General features: G+C 36.5%; 1 protein-coding gene across 1 annotated transcript in view; it reads left to right on the forward strand.

The window, feature by feature from the left end:
* The window catches only part of LOC150098775 (uncharacterized), a 188166-nt gene that overhangs the window by 161041 nt on the left and 7139 nt on the right, over positions 1-19986 (forward strand). The window contains exon 7 of the mRNA XM_090405749.1: positions 4846-5037. Coding sequence (XP_090261875.1) covers positions 4846-5037 — 192 coding nt within the window. The remainder of the gene's footprint in view (positions 1-4845; positions 5038-19986) is intronic.

Below are 19986 nucleotides of genomic sequence, written 5' to 3' on the forward strand. Positions count from 1 at the left end.
CCCTTTTCTCTCTCTGAATCTTTCTTGCTTTATTGTGTACTATGTTTATCTACCCTTCGCACTACGAGTCTTATGCCTAAGATACTAGAAAATTTATTTAATGTAGACTGTGCCACTAATATTATTTAATTAGCCTAAAACTCAATAAAAGTGCAGGCAGATTTCTCTCTCCAACACAAATTCCTTCAATAAAACTTTACACAAACCGTCGTGGTCTATTCTTTTACTTAACTTTACGCTTCGGCTATCTCACTTAGTTTCCCGCTCACAAGTCCTATTTATTTAGGAACAGTGCAGTTGTAAAAATAAACAATCAGGCAGCACTCCTTTAACAAAAAAATCAAAACACATTTTATTTACATTACTATGAAATATACATGAATTAAACAATAGGGAGCAATTATATTATGATTATATTGAATTATATTATGAATTAAACAATAGGGAGATCCATCTATGAAATCTTTAGCATACGATTAAAACCTATTAACTCTCTGCTTACAAATTCAACTTATTAAACTCCTAGTTTACTTGCAAAGAGATTAAAGTTATTTTTACAAATTTGATGTCAATTTCCAACATGACAATTGACTTTCTTAAAAACACTTTTTATCACTATTAAACAAAAATCTTAAACATCCTTCTATAACAACTATAAGAGGGAATATACAAAAGTGTGTAACTTACAAAGGCTTTGTATCGCATGTTCAGTCAAAAGTCTTTGACTAAAAGTTCTGTGGCAATTCTTTCATCTCAGATCTCGAGCTTCCTTCGGGAAATTTGGCTTCAGTAGTATCTCATCAGAAAAATAGCGGGCTGTAAACAGCAACCTGTGGTACTCGTACAGCTCCGACAAAATGTTATTCTCCCACAGCAAAAAGAAAAACTTCCGAGCAAAGCTGCTTCGGGTAATTTACATCGCCTTTTCGCCTCTGCTTTGGCTCGCCGAAAATGCTTGGACGACTGCCATCTCAAGTAGCTTGAACTCTTGCCTCTAAGAAACTGTAATTGCTGCCAACTGTCAACCGGGATCCCTCTCTTGCCTGGAAGCTTTTCTCTGGCAATTGGAACTTCTCCTTTCGGCAACTCGAAGCTCTCTCTCTAAACTGGAACTGGGAAGCCCCTCTCTGGCAACTGCTGGAAGCGGAGAGCTCAGTCTGCGGTTTGTGAAAACTGTCTCTCTGGCCTAGAAGTAGTCTCTCTCTAGCGACATCTCGAACCGGGAAGCTCCCTATGCTTGGCTCTGTCCCTTTTTATTGTGCCTTCTCTGAGACCTCGCACGAAGTTTGTAATCTCCCAAAGAACTCGGCATGACTCTTTCATCTTCTTTCAAGTTTGGCCCACTTTTTTTTGATTGTAAGTTGCCTGCCATCAAAAAGTTGTTTGAACCTTTCTGACTAACTTCGGAGGTGTTTACATGCAGAGCTTGTAAGCCTTTCACATACACACAAAATTTCATAAACAACCTTTCTTATGCCACCATGTAGATCTATTACATACAGCTCCGGTGGCAAAACATTACCTTTGTTTTTAACACTCTAAAATATTCTTATTAAAGGAGTATATACAGTAAAGAGTTATTTACAAAATATTTAGTACAAAATATACAGAGACAAACAAGTTATTTTTACAACATTCTCATGAGCCTTGACCTCTGTAAAAAAAAAAAAAAAAAAAAAAAAAAAAAAAAATCCATTTAAAGCGCTTTGATATTTCTAAGCTACATCGAGATTTTACAAAGGCCCACCCTTTCATGAAAAATTTTTCCTTTAATCTGTTTCTGTGTCATGTCTCATGCATTCTCTGGGTCGGACAATACTCAGATTTGTCACTTATAATTGAGCAGGAACGCCATCAGCCTGACCTGTGCGCTCTTCTTCACGCGATTGGCGCTGTGACTCTTGTTTGACATTATCTCTCAGGCATCAAATTCCCTTCCGACCTCTTGCTCTCTTTCTGTTTCTCCCATTGCCTGGACAGTGAATTTCCTTACTGCTTCTCTCTATAATGTTTATTTCTACTATCTTTTGTTTACCCTCTCTTAATTCCTTTTTCTTAATGCTCTGATCATTAACTAATTTTACACTTGAGATGAAGTAAGTCTTAGATTGACTGTTACTTTCATATGTTGAAGCTAGCTATTGAAGGATCAGTATGATTATTTTGAGACATTTCATTACCTCTTTCAGTCGGCCCGACATTTCTTTCATTCTGCTTTCTCATTTCACAAGATTTCTCGACTCTATTTTTAAATTTACGGTTCCCTTTTCTAGACCATTTATTACCCACTAGGAATATTTCATTTCTAGAGAAGTCGCATGAGAACTTGTATTTCTCTAGAAAGTTAGTTCCTAGGATAATCTGTGCTCTTGTGCGAGGTGTCCTGGGAAGGACCAACAACTCTTGCCAAACACACAAATTAAATTCTTGCAAGTATATTTTTACCCTAACCTTCTTGGTTACATAAAACACAGAAGATGAAAGTTCCAATAATCCGATTGGTCTCTTTAGCTTAGTAATGCCTCTCCATATCTTGGATTTTATTTCCTGATAAAAATCTTCAGTTATGATTGAGACATGGGAACCAGCATCTATCTAATAATACATCATAATATGATCATTTTAGACTTCCATGGGTGTTCTTGATTCATGTTCTCTCTCTTCTCCATGGTTTGTTTGCATATTTATGATGAGGGTGCCCAAAATTTGACTCATGTTTCTGTTGGAGGGTCTTTTATTTTTAAAGCAGTTGTGAGCTATGTGCCCAATCTTATTGCAACTAAAACATCTGGGAATTTCCCTCCTGTCTTTTATTTCATTTGTCCTCTCTGATTGAGGTATAGTTGATTCAGAGGTTCCTTCAGTTACTGCTGCCAGCTGCTTCAGTACAACTTCAAGATGGTCCATAATGGACTGTTGTAGCCATTCAACCTCTTGTCTAATTAAAGTGCATACTTCCTCCATATTAATAGACTCAGAGATTTCTGTGACCTTATTTTCCTCCCTTCTGCTGGTCTTTACTTTGTTCTTTAGGATTGCCTGGATTTTTCTCTCTTTTGATCTGACAGGCACTAGATTCTGAATGAAGATTGCCTAGCCTTTCTTTTTCTTTTATGGCCTGATAGCAGTCTTCTAAATTATTTATCTTCCTTTTGTATGCTGTCTCTATATATTCTTCTCTAACTCCTAACCTGAACTGGTTGAAGACAGCCCAATCAAAGAGACTCTTTTCATCACTGGACACGCTCATGCTATTAGCTAAGGTGAGCAGCCTGTTGTAATAGTCAGTGATGGATTCTTCTCTTGTTTACATTTTTTGGAACCTCCACAGGTTTGGACCCACGCTTTTAACTGTGGAAAACTGAGATATTAGGGTATCCTTGAATTTATTGTATTCCAAAGTGTCTCTCAAGATGGGAAAGGAATACAAAAAATTCTTGGCCCTTCCAGTTTATTCCTAAGTATTATTAGAAGCTGAAAGTCCGACTAGTTTTCAACATTCCTTAGCTCTTCTACAAACCTGAAGAAAGACAACACATCATCGTGGCCCTCTCCAAAGAATTGGGGGATGATGAGATGAGGATTTACAGTTCTAAAAAATTCTACATCCCCAATCTTGTTAGTACTACTGGCTTCTGAGTTACCGCTGTTTTTATTCATGGTACTTAAAAATATTTCTTACACTAAATGTATATATACTCTTTATTCTATTTATATGCCTGTTCTTTATTTACAAAACTGTTCCAATCCACTATTACTTATTTTAACTACTGTGGATTTTAAACTACACTCTAAAATATTCTTATTTAAAGGAGAATATACAGTTAATTTCTAAAGAGTTATTTACAAAAATATCTAGTACAAAATATACAGAGACAAACAAGTTATTTAAAAAAAAACGATGTAAAGCGCTTTGATATTTTTAAGCTACATCGAGATTTTACAGAGGGTCATATATAATTGCTACTTTAGTCATTGTGGGAAGTGGTGTTGCTCAACACCTCAGTAGTGTTTAATTCTTTTAAAAAAAAGAATGTATACATTTTTAGTTTAATTGGGCCTTTCTGCTTTACTACAACTCATGATCAAATACTGTATTGTTAATCTTCTGTTATTTATGCTTGCACTCTTGCATGTGGCCTAAGCACACTTTGGAGAGATGAATGTTCCAAATAACAAAAATGGGTAGAATTAGAAATAATAAAATTAGAGAGATGACCGAAGTCAAAGATATCATGAAGTATTGCAAAGCATGTAAATTGAGATGGACTGGCTGGTCATATTAGCATATATGGCCAGCCAGGGGAAACAGGGGAAAGATGTGCAAAATTAACCACTGAATGGATATCAAGAAAAGTTAACCAAAGATTAAAACTGATAAGGTGATCTTTGACATGAGATGGTGGACATTGGCTAAAAACAAAATTACAAAGTTAAGAGAAGGCCTGTATCCAGCATCAGATGGAAATAGGCTAAAGAAGAAGAATCACTTAGTCTTACACATGATACTATTTACTGAAGCTGGGTGGGGGGGGGGAGATACAGTATTTCTGTTAGATCATATTAAACACTTTAAACTGTGAATAAATACATTCAGAAATGGAATAGCCATTTCTAGCTAAGTTAATAAGTTTTTCTTTACCAGTATTTAATTATAGTTGATCCACTAGACATGGTGAATAACACTACACTGTTAGTGTTATTCATTATTCTGTTATGATATATATATATATATTTTTTTTTAAATGACTTGCAAAAGTCTCTTTATAGCTTTTAATTTCTTATATCTTTAAACTGGGTTTTATTAATGCTTTTCTGCTTCCCTTTCACACTTGTATGATTCAGGCTGTGTATCAAGATTTTGGAAAACAGTTAACTGAAGCACTAAATATGGTTTCCACAGCAGCTTCTCAAACTCCATTTTCAACATCCAGCTCTTTGCAACAGCAGTCAGCTTCGCAGGCATTACAGGTTCATGATGGCACACTTTCTAATAACTTCCCTCAGGTACCCATGAATGATGCCAGGAGACATTTGGTATGTATGTATTTGATTTATTATACATTGTTTTATATGACAGTATTAAATAATTTGAAAAAGGCTTTTGCAAGTAAACCATTATTCTCAACCCATTGTCTTCACTACAGTCTTCTCCAGATTAACAGAAAAGGTCTTCAGCAATGAAACTTCTCCACTACCCAGAAGCCCACCACTTAATCACTGATCACAAGTACTGCCACTCTAGACCACAGAAGATCTGCAATCCAAGACCACATCACCCACCACAGGGCACATACTATGGAAAGATTTGAAGAAACCTGTACTGTTTCTCTTGACATTTCTAGAGCATTTATTAATATCTTGCATTCAAGCTTGCTCAGTAAATTGCCATCCTTTTCACCTACTTTTCATTTCTCTGTAATTTGGCTGCCAGTTTCTCTTTAGTATCATTTCTCACTGTGTATCATGGTGAATGATTTTCTCTCTCTCTTTTAGCTTGTCCACAACATGGTCCATCTGATTAGATTAATGGTATATTATCTGATGATATACCATTGGACCTGTCAAGAGACAGAACACTAATGATGATATGTTAAATAATATGGGTGATGAAGGACAGCCTTGATGGACTCCTCTATTTATTGGTTTTCAAGTAGATATGATATCATTTTGCCTTATTGCTATTTCATTATTATGATATATGTTTAATAGAGCATTGTATAGTTGGTTTGGAATGTGATATTCCTTTTGAGTTTCCCATAGTTTATTTCTCAGAATTTTGTCAAATGCTTTTATATAATCAATGAAAGCTATGTGTGTTTCAATATTGTATTCTCTGTTTTTCTATAATTATTTTTAAGATAAAAGCAGTCTGTATATGATATTATTTTATGAAATCCGTTCTGTTCATCTCCCAGCTGTGATTCTATATAGGATATTAATTTGTTTGTTAACATTTTTGCATATATTTTGTATCCTGTATTGAGGAGACTGATATCATGATAGTTATTGCATTCTGTTTTGAGACCTTTTTTATAAATTGGTATCACTATACCCCAGCTTTTTTTGGGGATTTTCCTTCTTTGTATATTTGGTTTATAAATTTTAGAAATATGATCTTAAATTCTTTACCTGCAAATTTAATAAGTTCTGTATTTATATTATCATCTCCTGGTGACTTGCCTGTTCTGCTTTGTTTGAGGGTATTTTGTAGTTCTTCATATGAACTACAAAATGAACTTCATACTTCAAAGAAATGGAGCTAGCTGAAGAATTAGATAAGTACCAGATCAACATAATAGGGGTGACTGAAACAAAAAAGACAAAAACTGGTGAGATCTTTCTGAGCAATAAATACAAAATGTTATATTCAGGCAATGACAATCTAGGAAAAGGAGTAGCCATTGTATTCAACACTAAATATGAGGCTAATCTTCTTGAATGGCAGCCAGTCTCAAGTAGAGTGATGTGGGCAAAGATGAGAATGGGGACCTGGACAATGAGACTTATTTGTGCCTATGGTCCCACAGAAGGTTCTACGAAGGTAGAAGTGGAGGAATTTTTTGAGGATTTAGAGAAAGCATCTGACACAATGAAAAAGGAAAAGTTGATCCTTGTTGGGGATCTAAATAGCAGAGTAGGAAATGATTGTCATTTCCTACTCTGAAAATTTGGAGAAAAGAGCAAAGCTAATAATAATGGCAAATATTTGTTGGATTTCTGCTCAGGACATGAACTGGTTATTACTAACACCATGTTCCAACATAAAAATGTGCACAAATTCACATGGAGAGAAGAGGCAAGAAATAAGAAAAGTCTCATTGACTATGTTATTGTTGATAGTGATGTTTTTCCCTGGTGCAGGACACCAGAGTGTACAGAGGATTTGAAATTGGAAGTGATCACTATTTAGTCTTGAGCAGGATAAAATTTCTTACATGTTATTGAAAAGATTAACATATAAGAAAGTTTTAAAGCGAATAAAAGTTATAAAGGCAGTGAAGAAAAAGAAGAAAGCATATCAAAAGTTCCTTGCAAATAAGTCAGCTTTTGCTCTTAGAAAATTTTACAGAAATACTGACAAATGTAAGAAAGCTAAACAATGGTCATGGGAGGACTGGCAAGAACATAGAAAATAAATATCAAGGTGGCAAAATATTTTGGATAGGAATGGAGGAAAGAGTGCTGTAAAAGGAGTTAGAGATGATAAAGGTGACATGAAAACGGGAGAAAAAGTTATCCTTGAAGTATGGAGGAATTACTTTGAAAAACTGCTAAATGAAACCAGCAGTGATGACAGCACAGTGGTAAAAAACACCGACCAGGCATGCAGTCAGGAATACATATCCATACTTGAAGTAGAAAAAGCCATCAAAGGCGTGAAATGTGGAAAGGCAGCAGGAGTAGATGATATTCTACCAGAAATGCTGAAATATGGTAGTATAAGAGTCTTACAGTGGCTGCACTGCATAGTTCAGAAAGCCTGGACAGAGGGACGAATTCCCGATGATTGGAGTAGAGCTCTCATAGTACTCATATATAAAAAGAGAAATAAAACTGAATGTGAGAATTACAGAGATATTTCCCTACTGAGTATTCCTGGCAAGATTTATGCAAGTATACTTGAGAAACGGTTGAGAATTCTAGAATTGTGGAAGAAAAGCTTGTTGAAGAACAAGCTGTATTCAGGCCTAATAGAGGCTGTCAGGATCAGATCTTCACTTTACGACAAATAATTGAGAAATCACGGTAATATAACAAAGATCTCTATTTGAGTTTTGTTAATCTGGAAAAGGCATATGACAAGGTGCCAAGAGAGAAGCTATTCAATACGTTATATGGTGTCAATGGGGCATTATATCAAGCAATACTTAGTCTGTATTTGAGTTGTCAGTCATCAGTTAGAATTGAAGGAAGTACAGGAAGATGGTTTAATGTTAAATCTGGTGTGAGATGAGGATGTACATTATCCCTTCTGTTATTCATTATCTATATGGATTACATTATGAAGGAAAGTGGTATTAAACATGATATCAGAATTGGAGATGTTAATGTCAGCTCTTTGCTTTATGTGGACGATGTTACACTTCTAAATAAATCTGCTACAAGTTTGCAAGATTCCTTGACTAAATTGAATAACTGTTGTAATAGATATGCTGTGAAGGTCAGCAATAAAAAGACAAAGACAATGAAAATAGACAGAATCGTTGAAAGTGTGAACGGAGAACCTGTGAACAAGTAAAACATTTCACCTACTTAGGCACGATTTTTAGTGAAGATGGTAAATTAAATATGGAAATAGACAACAGAATCAGCAAAGCTGGTATAGTAGGAAGTCAATTGAATAAATTCATATGGAATAAGAGAGAAATTAGTCAGAACGCTAAATTAGCTGTATACAAGATAGTGTTCAAACCAGTTTTAACTTATGAATCTGAGAGCTGGGTCAGAAGTAAAACGCTTGACCAAAGACTAGAGACCACAAATATGAGAATCCTGAGAAAAATTAGAGCCGTGAACAGATGGCATCAGTGGCAATATCATATTGGAAACGAGGATATTAGGAAAGAACTTGACATTATCAGCATCCAGGAATGTGTTAGCAGAGCTAATCTCAGGTGGTATGGTCACTTAAACAGAATGGGAGAGGAAAGATTAGCCAAACAAGTGTTCTCTACCAGGTTGGCAGAAAAATGACCCAGAGGAAGACCAAGATATAGGTGGATTGATACGAGTGCCTTCGACGATAGAAATATAAGATCTGATAATGTTGGAGTCTTGACAAGTAACAGACTGATCTGGAGGAAAATTGTAGATAGGAAGTTAGTAATGATGTAAATTTTTCATGTAGTACTGTCATATCCTGTATACACCTTGAGGGTACATGGCAGGAATTTCATGATGATGATGATTCTTGTATCAAGGAGTTATCATGCCATAGCCTACGGAAATGCTCTTGCCAAGTTTCTGGATCGATCATATTGATTTTTGCTCTTTCTTTTAAATCGTTATTCATTTGTTTGAGGATTCTGTGTGTGTGTTAGGTTGTTTTAATGTGCAGTCCTGTTCTAATTTTACTAGAAAAATTTCATACGTTTCTCTATTTTTTTTTTCTACATGCTCTCTTTTCTATTTCTCTTTTCGTTTTATATTCAATGAGCGATTCATCTGTCTTTAAATTTAGCCATTGTTCATATGCTGTCTTTTTTCTTCAATTATCTCTTTAATCTCTTCGTCACATTGTCTTAGATCTCTGCGTCTTATCCATTTTCTTTTTGTACCCAAACTCTCTCTTGCAGCATTTTCTAATATTTGATGTTTCACTATTCTTCCTCCACTGTCCTGCTTTTCTCGATTTTGCTCAACCAATCTCTAATTCTATTCAGATACAAGCCTTTAATATTCTCATTGTCTAAGAGTTCAATTTTATATAGTTCTGTATTTCCATTTCCTTTGGATTTTTTTCTTCCCTCCCATCTTGGTTTCCATTTAATTTTCGATACCAGTAAGTTGTGGTCTAACTCTATATCTGCTTAACTATAGACCACATAATTTGGTCTATAAGCATTATAGACCATATTATATGGTCTATAATGTTTTTAACTTAAACACACACGTGACCACAGTACTTTAAATTATTTAATAAGTAAATATTTCGTCCTAAGTATCTTAGGACATCATCAGTACAGTAATTTCAAACAATACTAGGAATAACATACAGTTGGGGTGCATGCTTGCAATGGAATCCCACTATGCATGCAGTAGCATGATATAGAATTAAATTAAAATTTATTTTACACAATTAAGGATGACAATTTTCCAAACTTTAGGGATAGTAAGAACGTCATTACGGTTTAAATTGGGTCTGTCATGTAGGGTTTCAGCATTTCCTTTATATAAACACTCATGTTTATATAATGATCTATGTAGAAGTTTAGTGTTTTTTCCCACTGGATCCTATGGTTTGGGTTTTCAACTCTGTGTTGTGCGAGGCCAGATTTGTGCAGTTTGATTAAGACGGATATGGTCGTAATGTTCAGAGATGCATTTACTAATAGATCTCCCTGTCTGTTCATAGTAAGACATCTTGCAGGAACATGGAACTTCATAAACGCTAGGTAGTATCAAAGGTGAGAGTTTGTCTTTAGGAAAATAGCAAATTATAGATATGGTTGATTGGTTTGTAGGTAGCAGCAAACCAATCAACCAAATCTATAATTTGGTACATACTCCTCAAGGTATCAAGGCTATGGTTCTGCAAGGCAGAATAGCCTGCAGTGGTTGATCTCATCTCTCAAGTTATATGGAGAGCTAGTACATTTTGCACATCGACCACTCAAAGTTTTTATATTTGAAGCCAGTGAACTGACTCTTAGATGGAAACCAGTTGTCTCTTAACTATGCCTTAAAAATAGTCTCTTCCAGAGCATCCTATGTGGACTTATCTACATTGGGATGCTCAATGTCTCGCTTATCACAGTGCTATGCATCTTTTGGTATGTGTCTTTTGGTAAAGACATTTTGTTAGTTATTGGCATGAAAGTTTGACAACATGACCTGCGCTAAACATAACAGCATTCCTCTATGGCAAGTTTTCCCTCCATGCTGCAACCTCTCACTTTATCAGCTACAAAAGTCTTATACTCCACCTGTCTACATGCAGTTGTTTAATGCACACACACATAGCAATCCACTCTGATATCTTGTCCATCTAGAACTGATGGTTCAAGATCCAAGAGCTTAGTTGGTTGTGTTGCTGTGTTTCACTGACATTGCTATCTCCAGCTAGATTCCACTTGATTGCAGTAATCAAGTGGAATCTGGCTGGAGAACAGCACTTGATTGCTGTAATCATACAGCAAAGCTACCTTCATCTTATACATTCTTATTTACCGAGGGCTGGCTGAGCTATATGCATACAGGCAGATGTTATCAGACAAATTGTGTGATGTTTTTATCTTTTTACAAAGAATTAATTTATGCAAACCCATTTGATTATAAATTCTATTTATATTCAATGAATTCATTATGCATATTGTTTACTAGTTTATCTCTTTACGACTATTGATACCTTTGCATCTGCTATAACCTTTTATATGGCGTAGTATGACCTTTGCTGTCCTTGTGCAAATAAACATTAAATCAGTTAACCAGCTTTCTTCTTCATCATCATCAAATTCCTGCCATATACCCTCAAGGGGTGTACAGGATATGATAGTACTACATGAAAAATTTACATCATTACTAACTTCCTATCTACAATTTTCCTCCAGATCAGTCTGATACTTGTCAAGACTCCAATATTATCAGATCTTATATTTCTATCGTCTAAGGCACTTTGTACCGTATCAATCCACCTATATCTTGGTCTTCCTCTGGGTCGTTTTCCTGCCAACCTGGTAGAGAACACTTGTTTAGCTAATCTTTCCTCTCCCATTTTGTTTAAGTGACCATACCACCTGAGATTAGCTCTGCTAACACATTCCTGGATCCTGATAATGTCAAGTTCTTTCCTAATATCCTCGTTTTGAATATGATATTGCCATTGATGCCATCTGTTCACGGCTCTAATCTTTCTCAGGATTCTCATATTTGTGGCCTCTAGTCTTTAGTCAAGTGTATTACTTCTGACCCAGCTCTCAGATAATAAGTTAAAACTGGTTTGAACACTCTTGTATACAGCTAATTTAGTGTTCCGGCTAATTTCTCTCTTATTCCATATGAATTTATTCAATTGACTTCCTACTATACCAGCTTTATTGATTCTGTTGTCTATTTCCATATTTACTTTACCGTCTTCACTAAAAAATCGTGCCAAAGTAGGTGAAATGTTTTATTTGTTCCACAGGTTCTCTGTTCACAATGCAGTTGACATTTTCAATGATTCTGTCTATTTTCATTGTCTTTGTCTTTTTATTGCTGACCTTCATACCATATCCATTACAATAGCTATTCAATTTAGTCAGAGAATCTTGCAGACATGTAGTGGATTTATTGATAAGTATAACATCGTCTGCATAAAGCAAAGAGCTGACATTTACACCTCCAATTTTGATATCATGTTTAATACCACTTTCCTTCATAATGTGATCCATATAGATAATGAATAACAGAGGAGATAATTTACATCCTTGTCTCACACCAGATTTAACATTAAACCATCTTCCTGTACTTCCTTCAGTTCTAACCGCTGACTTATGACGCAAATAAAGACCAAGTATTGCTTGATATAATGCCCCATTGACACCATATAACTGTAGCGTATTGAATAGCTTCTCTCTTGGCACCTTATCATATGCCTTTTCCAGATCTACAAAACTCAAATAGAGATCTTTGTTATATTCCCATGATTTCTCCACTATTTGTTGTAAAGTGAAGATCTGATCCTGACAGCCTGTATTTGGCCTGAATCCAGCTTGTTCTTCACCAAGCTCTTTTTTTCTACAATTCTTCTCAAGTTTCTCATGTATACTTGCATATATCTTACCAGGAACACTCAATAGGGAAATACCTCTGTAATTGTCACATTTAGTTTTATTTCCCTTTTTATATATGGGTACTATGAGAGCTCTACTCTAATCATTGGGAATTCGTCCCTCTGTCCAGGCCTTCTGAACTATGCAGTGAATCCACTGCAAGACTTTTATACCACCATACTTCAGCATTTCTGGTCGAATATCATCTACTCCTGCTGCCTTTCCACATTTTAAGCCATTCATGGCTTTTTCTACTTCAAGTATGGATATGTATTCCTGACTGGATGCCTGTTGAGTGTTTTTTACCAGGGTGCTTTCACTGCTTGTTTCATTTAGCAATTTCTCGAAGTAATTACTCCATACTTCAAGGATATCTTATTCTCCCATTTTCATGTCACCTTTATCATCTCTAACTCCTTTTACATTACTCTTTCCTCCATTTCTAAGCTTCTTCAACAACCTCCAAAATATTTTGCTACCTTCTTAATATTTATTTTCTATGTTTTTGCCCAAGTCCTTCCATGACTTTTGTTTAGCTTTCTTACATTTGTCTCTGTATTCTCTAACAGCACAAGCTGATTTATTTGCAAGGAATTTTTGATATGCATTCTTCTTTTCCTGCACTGCCTCTTTAACTTCCTGTGTCCACCATGGTGTTCTGATTTTTCTATCCTTGCAGACAACCTCACCACATGCTTCTCTAGCTGAATCAATCAAGGTTTTCTTCAAGGCTTGCCACTGAATCTCTATAGTTTGTTTCCTGTTCTCAAACTCTTTCATTTTTTCTTCAATAATCTTTGTGTATTTTAGTCTACAGTTCACATCTGAGAGCTGCTCAACTTTTATTTGCTTTAAAACTTTCTTACATGTTATTCTTTTCAATATGAAATTGAATTTTATCCTGCTCAAGAGTAAATAGTGATCACTGCCATCAAATTCTCTGTACACTCTGGTGTCCTGCACCAGGGAGAAAACATCACTATCAACAATAACATAGTCAATGAGACTTTCTTATTTCTTGCCTCTTCTCTCCATGTGAATTTGTGCACATTTTTATGTTGGAACATGGTGTTAGTAATAACCAGTCCACGTCCTGAGCAGAAATCCTACAAATATTTGCCATTATTATTAGCTTTGCTCTTTTCTCCAAATTTTCCTAATATATTTTTGTATGTCTTATAATGATTTCCTACTCTGCTATTCAGATCCCCAACAAGGACCAACTTTTCCTTTTTCATTGTGTCAGTTGCTTTTTCTGAAGCATCAAAAAATTCCTCCACTTCTACCTTAGTAGAACCTTCTATGGGATCATAGGCACAAATAAGTCTCATTGTCCAGTTCCCAATTCTCATATTTGCCCACATCACTCTACTTGAGACTGGCTGCCATTCAAGAAGATTAGCCTCGTATTTAGTGTCGAATACAACGGCTACTCCTTCTTTTCCTTGATTGTCATTGCCTGAATATAACATTTTGTATTTATTGCTCGGAAAGATCTCGCAAATTTGTCTTTTTTTGTTTCAGTCACCCCTGTTATGTCAATCTGGTACTTATCTAATTCCTCCGCTAGCTCCATTTCTTTGCCATTCAGGCTTCCTATGTTGATAGTACTGATCTTTAACTCTGATGATGTTGAGTTGGGGTCTGTTTTTTTTTTTTCAGATTTGTTCCAGTAGCTGACTTTTCGCTGTTCACCCTGGTTCCCTGGTGAAAACAACAGGGGCTTTGTTTAACCGGGCGATGCTCTAGCCGGCAAGAAATTTTGTCATGGTGTACCATAATTTTGTAATTTGGTTTAAGCCAATAAGAATTACAATTTGGTCGGCTAAATCCCAAATTGCCAGCCTATCCTCGTTTGTTCAGTATCCAGGTAGATACCCAACAGGGTACATCACAAGAAGGTTAGGATTGGACATTACGTCAGAAGCCCTGGTCGGTTCTCCGCATTCCATTAAAGGCTATGTGGAGGTCTCCTCTCAGTTATACAGCTTTCACCCTTAAGCACCCCATCCAGCTTTCTTTCTTGCAAAAAAAAAAAAAAAAAAAAAAAAAAACTCGTGCTAACTTTAGTAATACACAGATCACCAGACAAGATCAAATCTTTTGCTCTTCTTGAGCTGACATTTGTTTCTAGCCTTCCTGACATTTATCTTTAACTTTTCCTCCTAACATTTCATTACATTAGTATCATCCTCACCCTCTAAAAAACTTGGCATCAGTTCCCACTCAAGATGCTTTTTTCACACACCCAGATTTATTTAGAGTTATCTGTACAAATCTGAAATCTGCTCAATCTTAGAATAGCATTCACATGGTTTTTGGTCATTCACCAAAATTCCCTCATATCATGATGCTGCACACTGAAATGCAGTTTTTCTTATAAATGATTCTCTCTCTTGGGGTCGGTTGAGTTCAAAGCCAAATAACTGGGAGTAGGTATCTGATGGGTACTGAACGAATGAGGATCAGCTGGCAATTTGGGACTTAGCCAACCAAATGGTACTCTCTGTTGGCATTTAACCATAAATACATATGATGGTACAACATGATGAGATTTCATGCTGGATGGGGCATCGCTTGGTTAAATAAGACCACCCTCCCTGCTGTTTTTATCAGGGAAGCAGGGCAAACAGTGAAAAATCAGCTACTTGAACTTCTTCTAGATGTTCCAACTCAACATCTCGACGAAGAAGAAAAATAAATCCAACATTAGAACTGAAGATAGAAACCATCTATATAAGGAGTATCAATGGAAAGGAAATCGAACTTGCAGAAGAATTGAATAAGTACCATGTAGACATTGTTGGCATTACTGAGACAAAGAAGACAAAATCAGGTGAAATCTTACTAAATAATGAGTATAGGGTGTTATTTTCAGGCAATAATGATCAAGGAAAGGAAGGAGTAGCAATGGCATTCAATACCAACATGAAAATAAACTTTTTGATCAGAAGGCAGTTTCAAGTAGAGTTATGTGGAGAAACTTAAATGGGGACACAGACAATGAAACTTATTTGTGCTTATGGTCCCACAGAAGGTTCATCCAAGGAAGAAGTGGAGGAATTTTTTTGAGTCATTAGAACAGGCAGCTGACATAATTAAAAAAGTGGTCCTTGTTAGAGATCTGAACAGCAGGGTAGGAAATGAATCCCACCATATAGGAACATTTTGGGAAAATTTGGAAAAAAGGACAAAGCTCATAATAATGGTAAGTATTTACTGGACTTCTGCTCAGACTCAGACTAGTTATTACTAACACCATGTTTCAACATAAAGATGTGCACAAGCTCACGTGGAGAGAAGACACAAGAAATAAGAAAAGCCTTATTGACTATGTTTGCTGATAGTGATGTCTTCATGCTTCGTCAGGATACAACAGTGTACAAAGGATTTGAAATTGGAAGTGACCATTACTCAGTACTAAGCAGGATAAAAATAGATATCACATTGAAAAGAACAGTGTGTAAGAAAGTTTTTAAAATAATTAAAGTTGAGCATCTTTTGTAAGTAAATTTATAGACTCAACTATGCCAACATTATTGAAGGGGGGGGGGGGGAACAAGAACCAAACCTTGGAGTCCCAGTGGCAAACTTTGAAAAAGACATGAATGGATTTAGCTAGTGAGATCTACAGTGAAGTCTGCAAGGATAGAAAAACGAGAACGGCATGGTAGCATAAGTTAAAGAAGCAGTCCTGGTAAAGTTCCATGTGGCATTCTGTCACATACCTTTGCAAAATCATCGTGTAGCCATTTCCTTAATCCAACTCAGCTGTTACACTATTATGAAAAGTTAGTAAATTCCTAAGGCATGACGACCCTTCACAATCCTTTCTTTTAGTGTTGCATGGTAATCAGCATTCATTTTAGAAATTATGGACTTTACAGCCATGTTATAATAACTCTTTTAATTTCCCTATGTTTCGATCTTCATATTAAGATCATCATCTGGAGTATGTACAAATATTCAAGGACAAGCTGAGTTACAATGCACACAGTAAGCTAAAGAAACTATGATTTGATCACCGGTTATTCTATTAGCATGACCTCTAGTAGAAAAAAGGAAAAAATTACAAATTAATTAATTATTTAGAAACTACATCAAAGCTAAATAGAGAAAAGTTTACATGGAGCGCCATAATTGCAAATGACTTTATGCGCAGGTTATGCAGACAGTGTGGTGTGGAGTGAGTTTGATGGGTGAAAGGATTTGTACAAGATGGATGGCTTACATTTGAATGGATTTGGTGTGCGAAGACTGGAAAAATTGTTGCTGAGTGAAGTGAGAGTGGATGTGCAAAATCAGGGAAACTAGAACTATTAAGGAGGGGAGGAAGTGGATATGGAGACATCCGTGAGGCCGTTGAGTGTAAGAATGTTTATAATGTACTCGAGCCAGTACAAAGGACAAGAAATCAGAATGGGATAGTTAGTATAACGCATCAAGATAGGGGGGACAAATGGACCTCTGCATTTCATGTATACTAATCCCAGGAGTATTAGGAACAAGAAGGAAGAATTTTTGGCCTTGGTTGACTCTTCCTGGCCACAGGTTATTGGCATTAGTGAAACATGGCTGACAGAAGATGATATAGTTAGTGGGATAGAATGTGTAGGGTATAGTGTTTTCAGGAGAGAGACACAGAGAATCAAATGAGGGGAGGAGTGTTATTGATGATAGCTGATGAACTGCAACCAAGGAGAATAGAAGTTGTATTGCAGGATAGTGAAAGGAACTCATTTGAGACTAACGGAACAAAATGTACAGTCGGTTGCTGCTATAGACCAGGTGATGGAATGGATGGTGGAGATAGTATGCATAGGCAAATTGATGAAATGAGTGGAAGGAAGGTAATTATTATGGGGGATTTCAACTATAGTACCATTGATTGGAAGAAGGAGAGGACATGGGTGAAAAAGGAACTGGATTTTATTCAGTTACTGAGGGGATCACTATCTGAGACAGCATGTAATGGAAAATACTAGTGGTTCGAGGGTGCTTGACCTAGAATTTGACTAATGAATATGACCATGTTGCCACCTATTGGTGAGAGTGATCATAGGGTCTTGACTTGAGAGGTGGCTAAAGGTGTGGAATTTACAATTAAGACAGGGTACATGTGGAATTACCGTGCTGGCCAGTATGACAAGCTTAGGGGATTGCTTGGTTCAGTGCCATGGCATGTAAAACTGCAAGGGCTGGATGTTGATAGGGCATGGGAAGTGGTCAAGGAGCATTTGCAGGAGGTTATGGCAGACTGTATACCTAGAGTCCAAATAGTAAATCAAGTAGGGGTTAAATGGATGAATAACACCATTAAATATGAGTTGCAAAAAAAGAAACAACTGTGGAAAGAATTGAAGGAGAAAGGTGATCTGCAGACACATGAGCGGTATGAAGCGCAGGCCAAAAGGGTAATTAGTGTGGTAAGAAAGGCAAAAACGGATTATGAAAGGAAATTAGCCATGCAAACTAAAGAAAATCCCAAACAGTTCTTTCACTATGCTGCTAGTAAAAGAAAAACTGTACATGGCAGAATGATTTTAAGGAACGGCGATGGTAGGGAGGTCACTGAATCAGTCGATATAGTAGAATTACTGAGTGAGCACTTTGCAAGAGTATATCATCCAGGTCGTAACGTTGAAGGAATGAAGGAACCATTAGTTTATATGAGAATTGTGGCGAATGAAGTGGTGGTAAATAGTCTATTACAGAACCTTAATGTGAATACATCTGTGGGATTGTATGGTATATCAGTGCTGGTCTTACGTGAAGCGGCTAAAGAATTGTCAGTGCCCCTTGACCTTATTGTTTAATCTGAGTCTCGGGTCTGGTTTAGTCCCGAAGGGGTGGAAAGAGGGGAAAATAGTGATCATAGGGTCTTGAGTAGAGTCCAAAAGATGGCTTGTGACTAGTGATTGCCGCAGGGTTCTGTTCTTGGACCACTGCTATTTAATTTGTTCATTAAAGATATAGGGAAGGATCTGAGCGGAACGGTTCATTTGTTCGCTGATGATGCTAAGTTGGGTAGGGCAATAGTGAATGCAGAAGATGTCAAAATTTGGAGGCCGATTTGGATAGATTGGAGGTATGGGCTAGGGAGAATGGATGTAAATTTAATGTGACAAAATGTAAGGTTATGCATTTTGGGGTGAAAAGATTAGCAGCAGTATATCACATTGGTGGAACTGTACTCCAGGAGATTGAGACCAGGGACTTGGGAGTATTGACGGATAGGGAGTTGAAGTTTAAGGGGCACATCGCAAAAGTGGCTAAATCAACTCATCAAATCACTTGGATGCTGAAGAATACTTTGTTCCTCTGTATCGAGCCTTCATAAGACCCCATCTTGATTACTGTGCCTAGATATGGTCACCTAGGTTTCTTTTTGATGGGGAGGAGGTTGAGAGGATCCAGAGGCGAGTGACCAAGATGATAGCAGGGCTATGGAATGGAACTTATGAAAACAGGTTGATGATTTGTGGGTTGCAGAAATTGGTTGATAGGCAGAAAAGGGGAGATATGATTGAGACATTCAAATTACTGAAGGGTTTCTATAGGATTAATTCAGAGGATATTTTTGAGAACAGGACTGGTGGTGGGAGGACTAGGGGACATCCATGGAAACTGGGCAAGAGTGTGGTTAGTAAGGGTGTTAGAGCTGGTTTTTTTTACTTTTAGAGTGGTGAATGAGTGGAATAAGCTGCCAGAGTCTGTTGTGAGTGCTATGACAGTGAATGAGTTCAAGGCAAAGTATGATAGATACTGTGTGAATGTCGATGTGATGGACATGATGTTTAGGGCCTCCCTCAATGAGTCTAAGGACTCCTTGGAGTCGCCTGTAATAATAATAATAAATTCTATTTAATATAACATGAAAAAAAAACATTCTTTCTTTTAGATAGTCATTTTTTTTAACATTACAATTGTTATTATAATTATGGCTATTATAGCTTGTTTTTGTTTAGGAGTATCCCTTATTTTAAATACATTGGCTATTATTACTCAAAAAAGGGGTATATATATTTTAGAGCATTATGGGTGGGTATAGAAGGCAATTATAGCAGAATAAAAGAGGTGGAAAAATTTTGTACATACCTTGTTTGAATACTAGGATGTCTTCCAATTTCATGATCCTGCTAAAGGTTGTTTATAACAAGGGGGGGGGGGGGTTGACGCAGGAAAAATAAATTTGGAAACACGGGTTTTGTGTTAATAATATATATATAAATATATATATTTACTATTGTGTTTAGGCGTGCATATTGGGGGGGAGGAGAAGTAGAAGGGTTTACTTATGTGGGAATTGGGGCAGGGGAGAGCGTTAACGGGGTGTGGACCGTTTCGGTCGACTGTTACAATTGTATACAATTTACAATTGTTACAATTTATATTTGACATTACAATTGTTATTTTAGCTTTTGGATTCTGGATTATCTACAGTGCTTTTTATAGTTAACTCTTAGAGAGAAAGGTTTTTACCCATGGAACCTTTCTCTTATTAACAAAA

The sequence above is a fragment of the Typopeltis vanoorti genome, chromosome 15 (genome assembly GCF_054136105.1).
Source record: "Typopeltis vanoorti isolate ZY-2024b chromosome 15, IOZ_Tvanoo_1.0, whole genome shotgun sequence".
In the NCBI taxonomy this organism is placed as follows: Eukaryota; Metazoa; Arthropoda; class Arachnida; order Uropygi; family Thelyphonidae; genus Typopeltis; species Typopeltis vanoorti.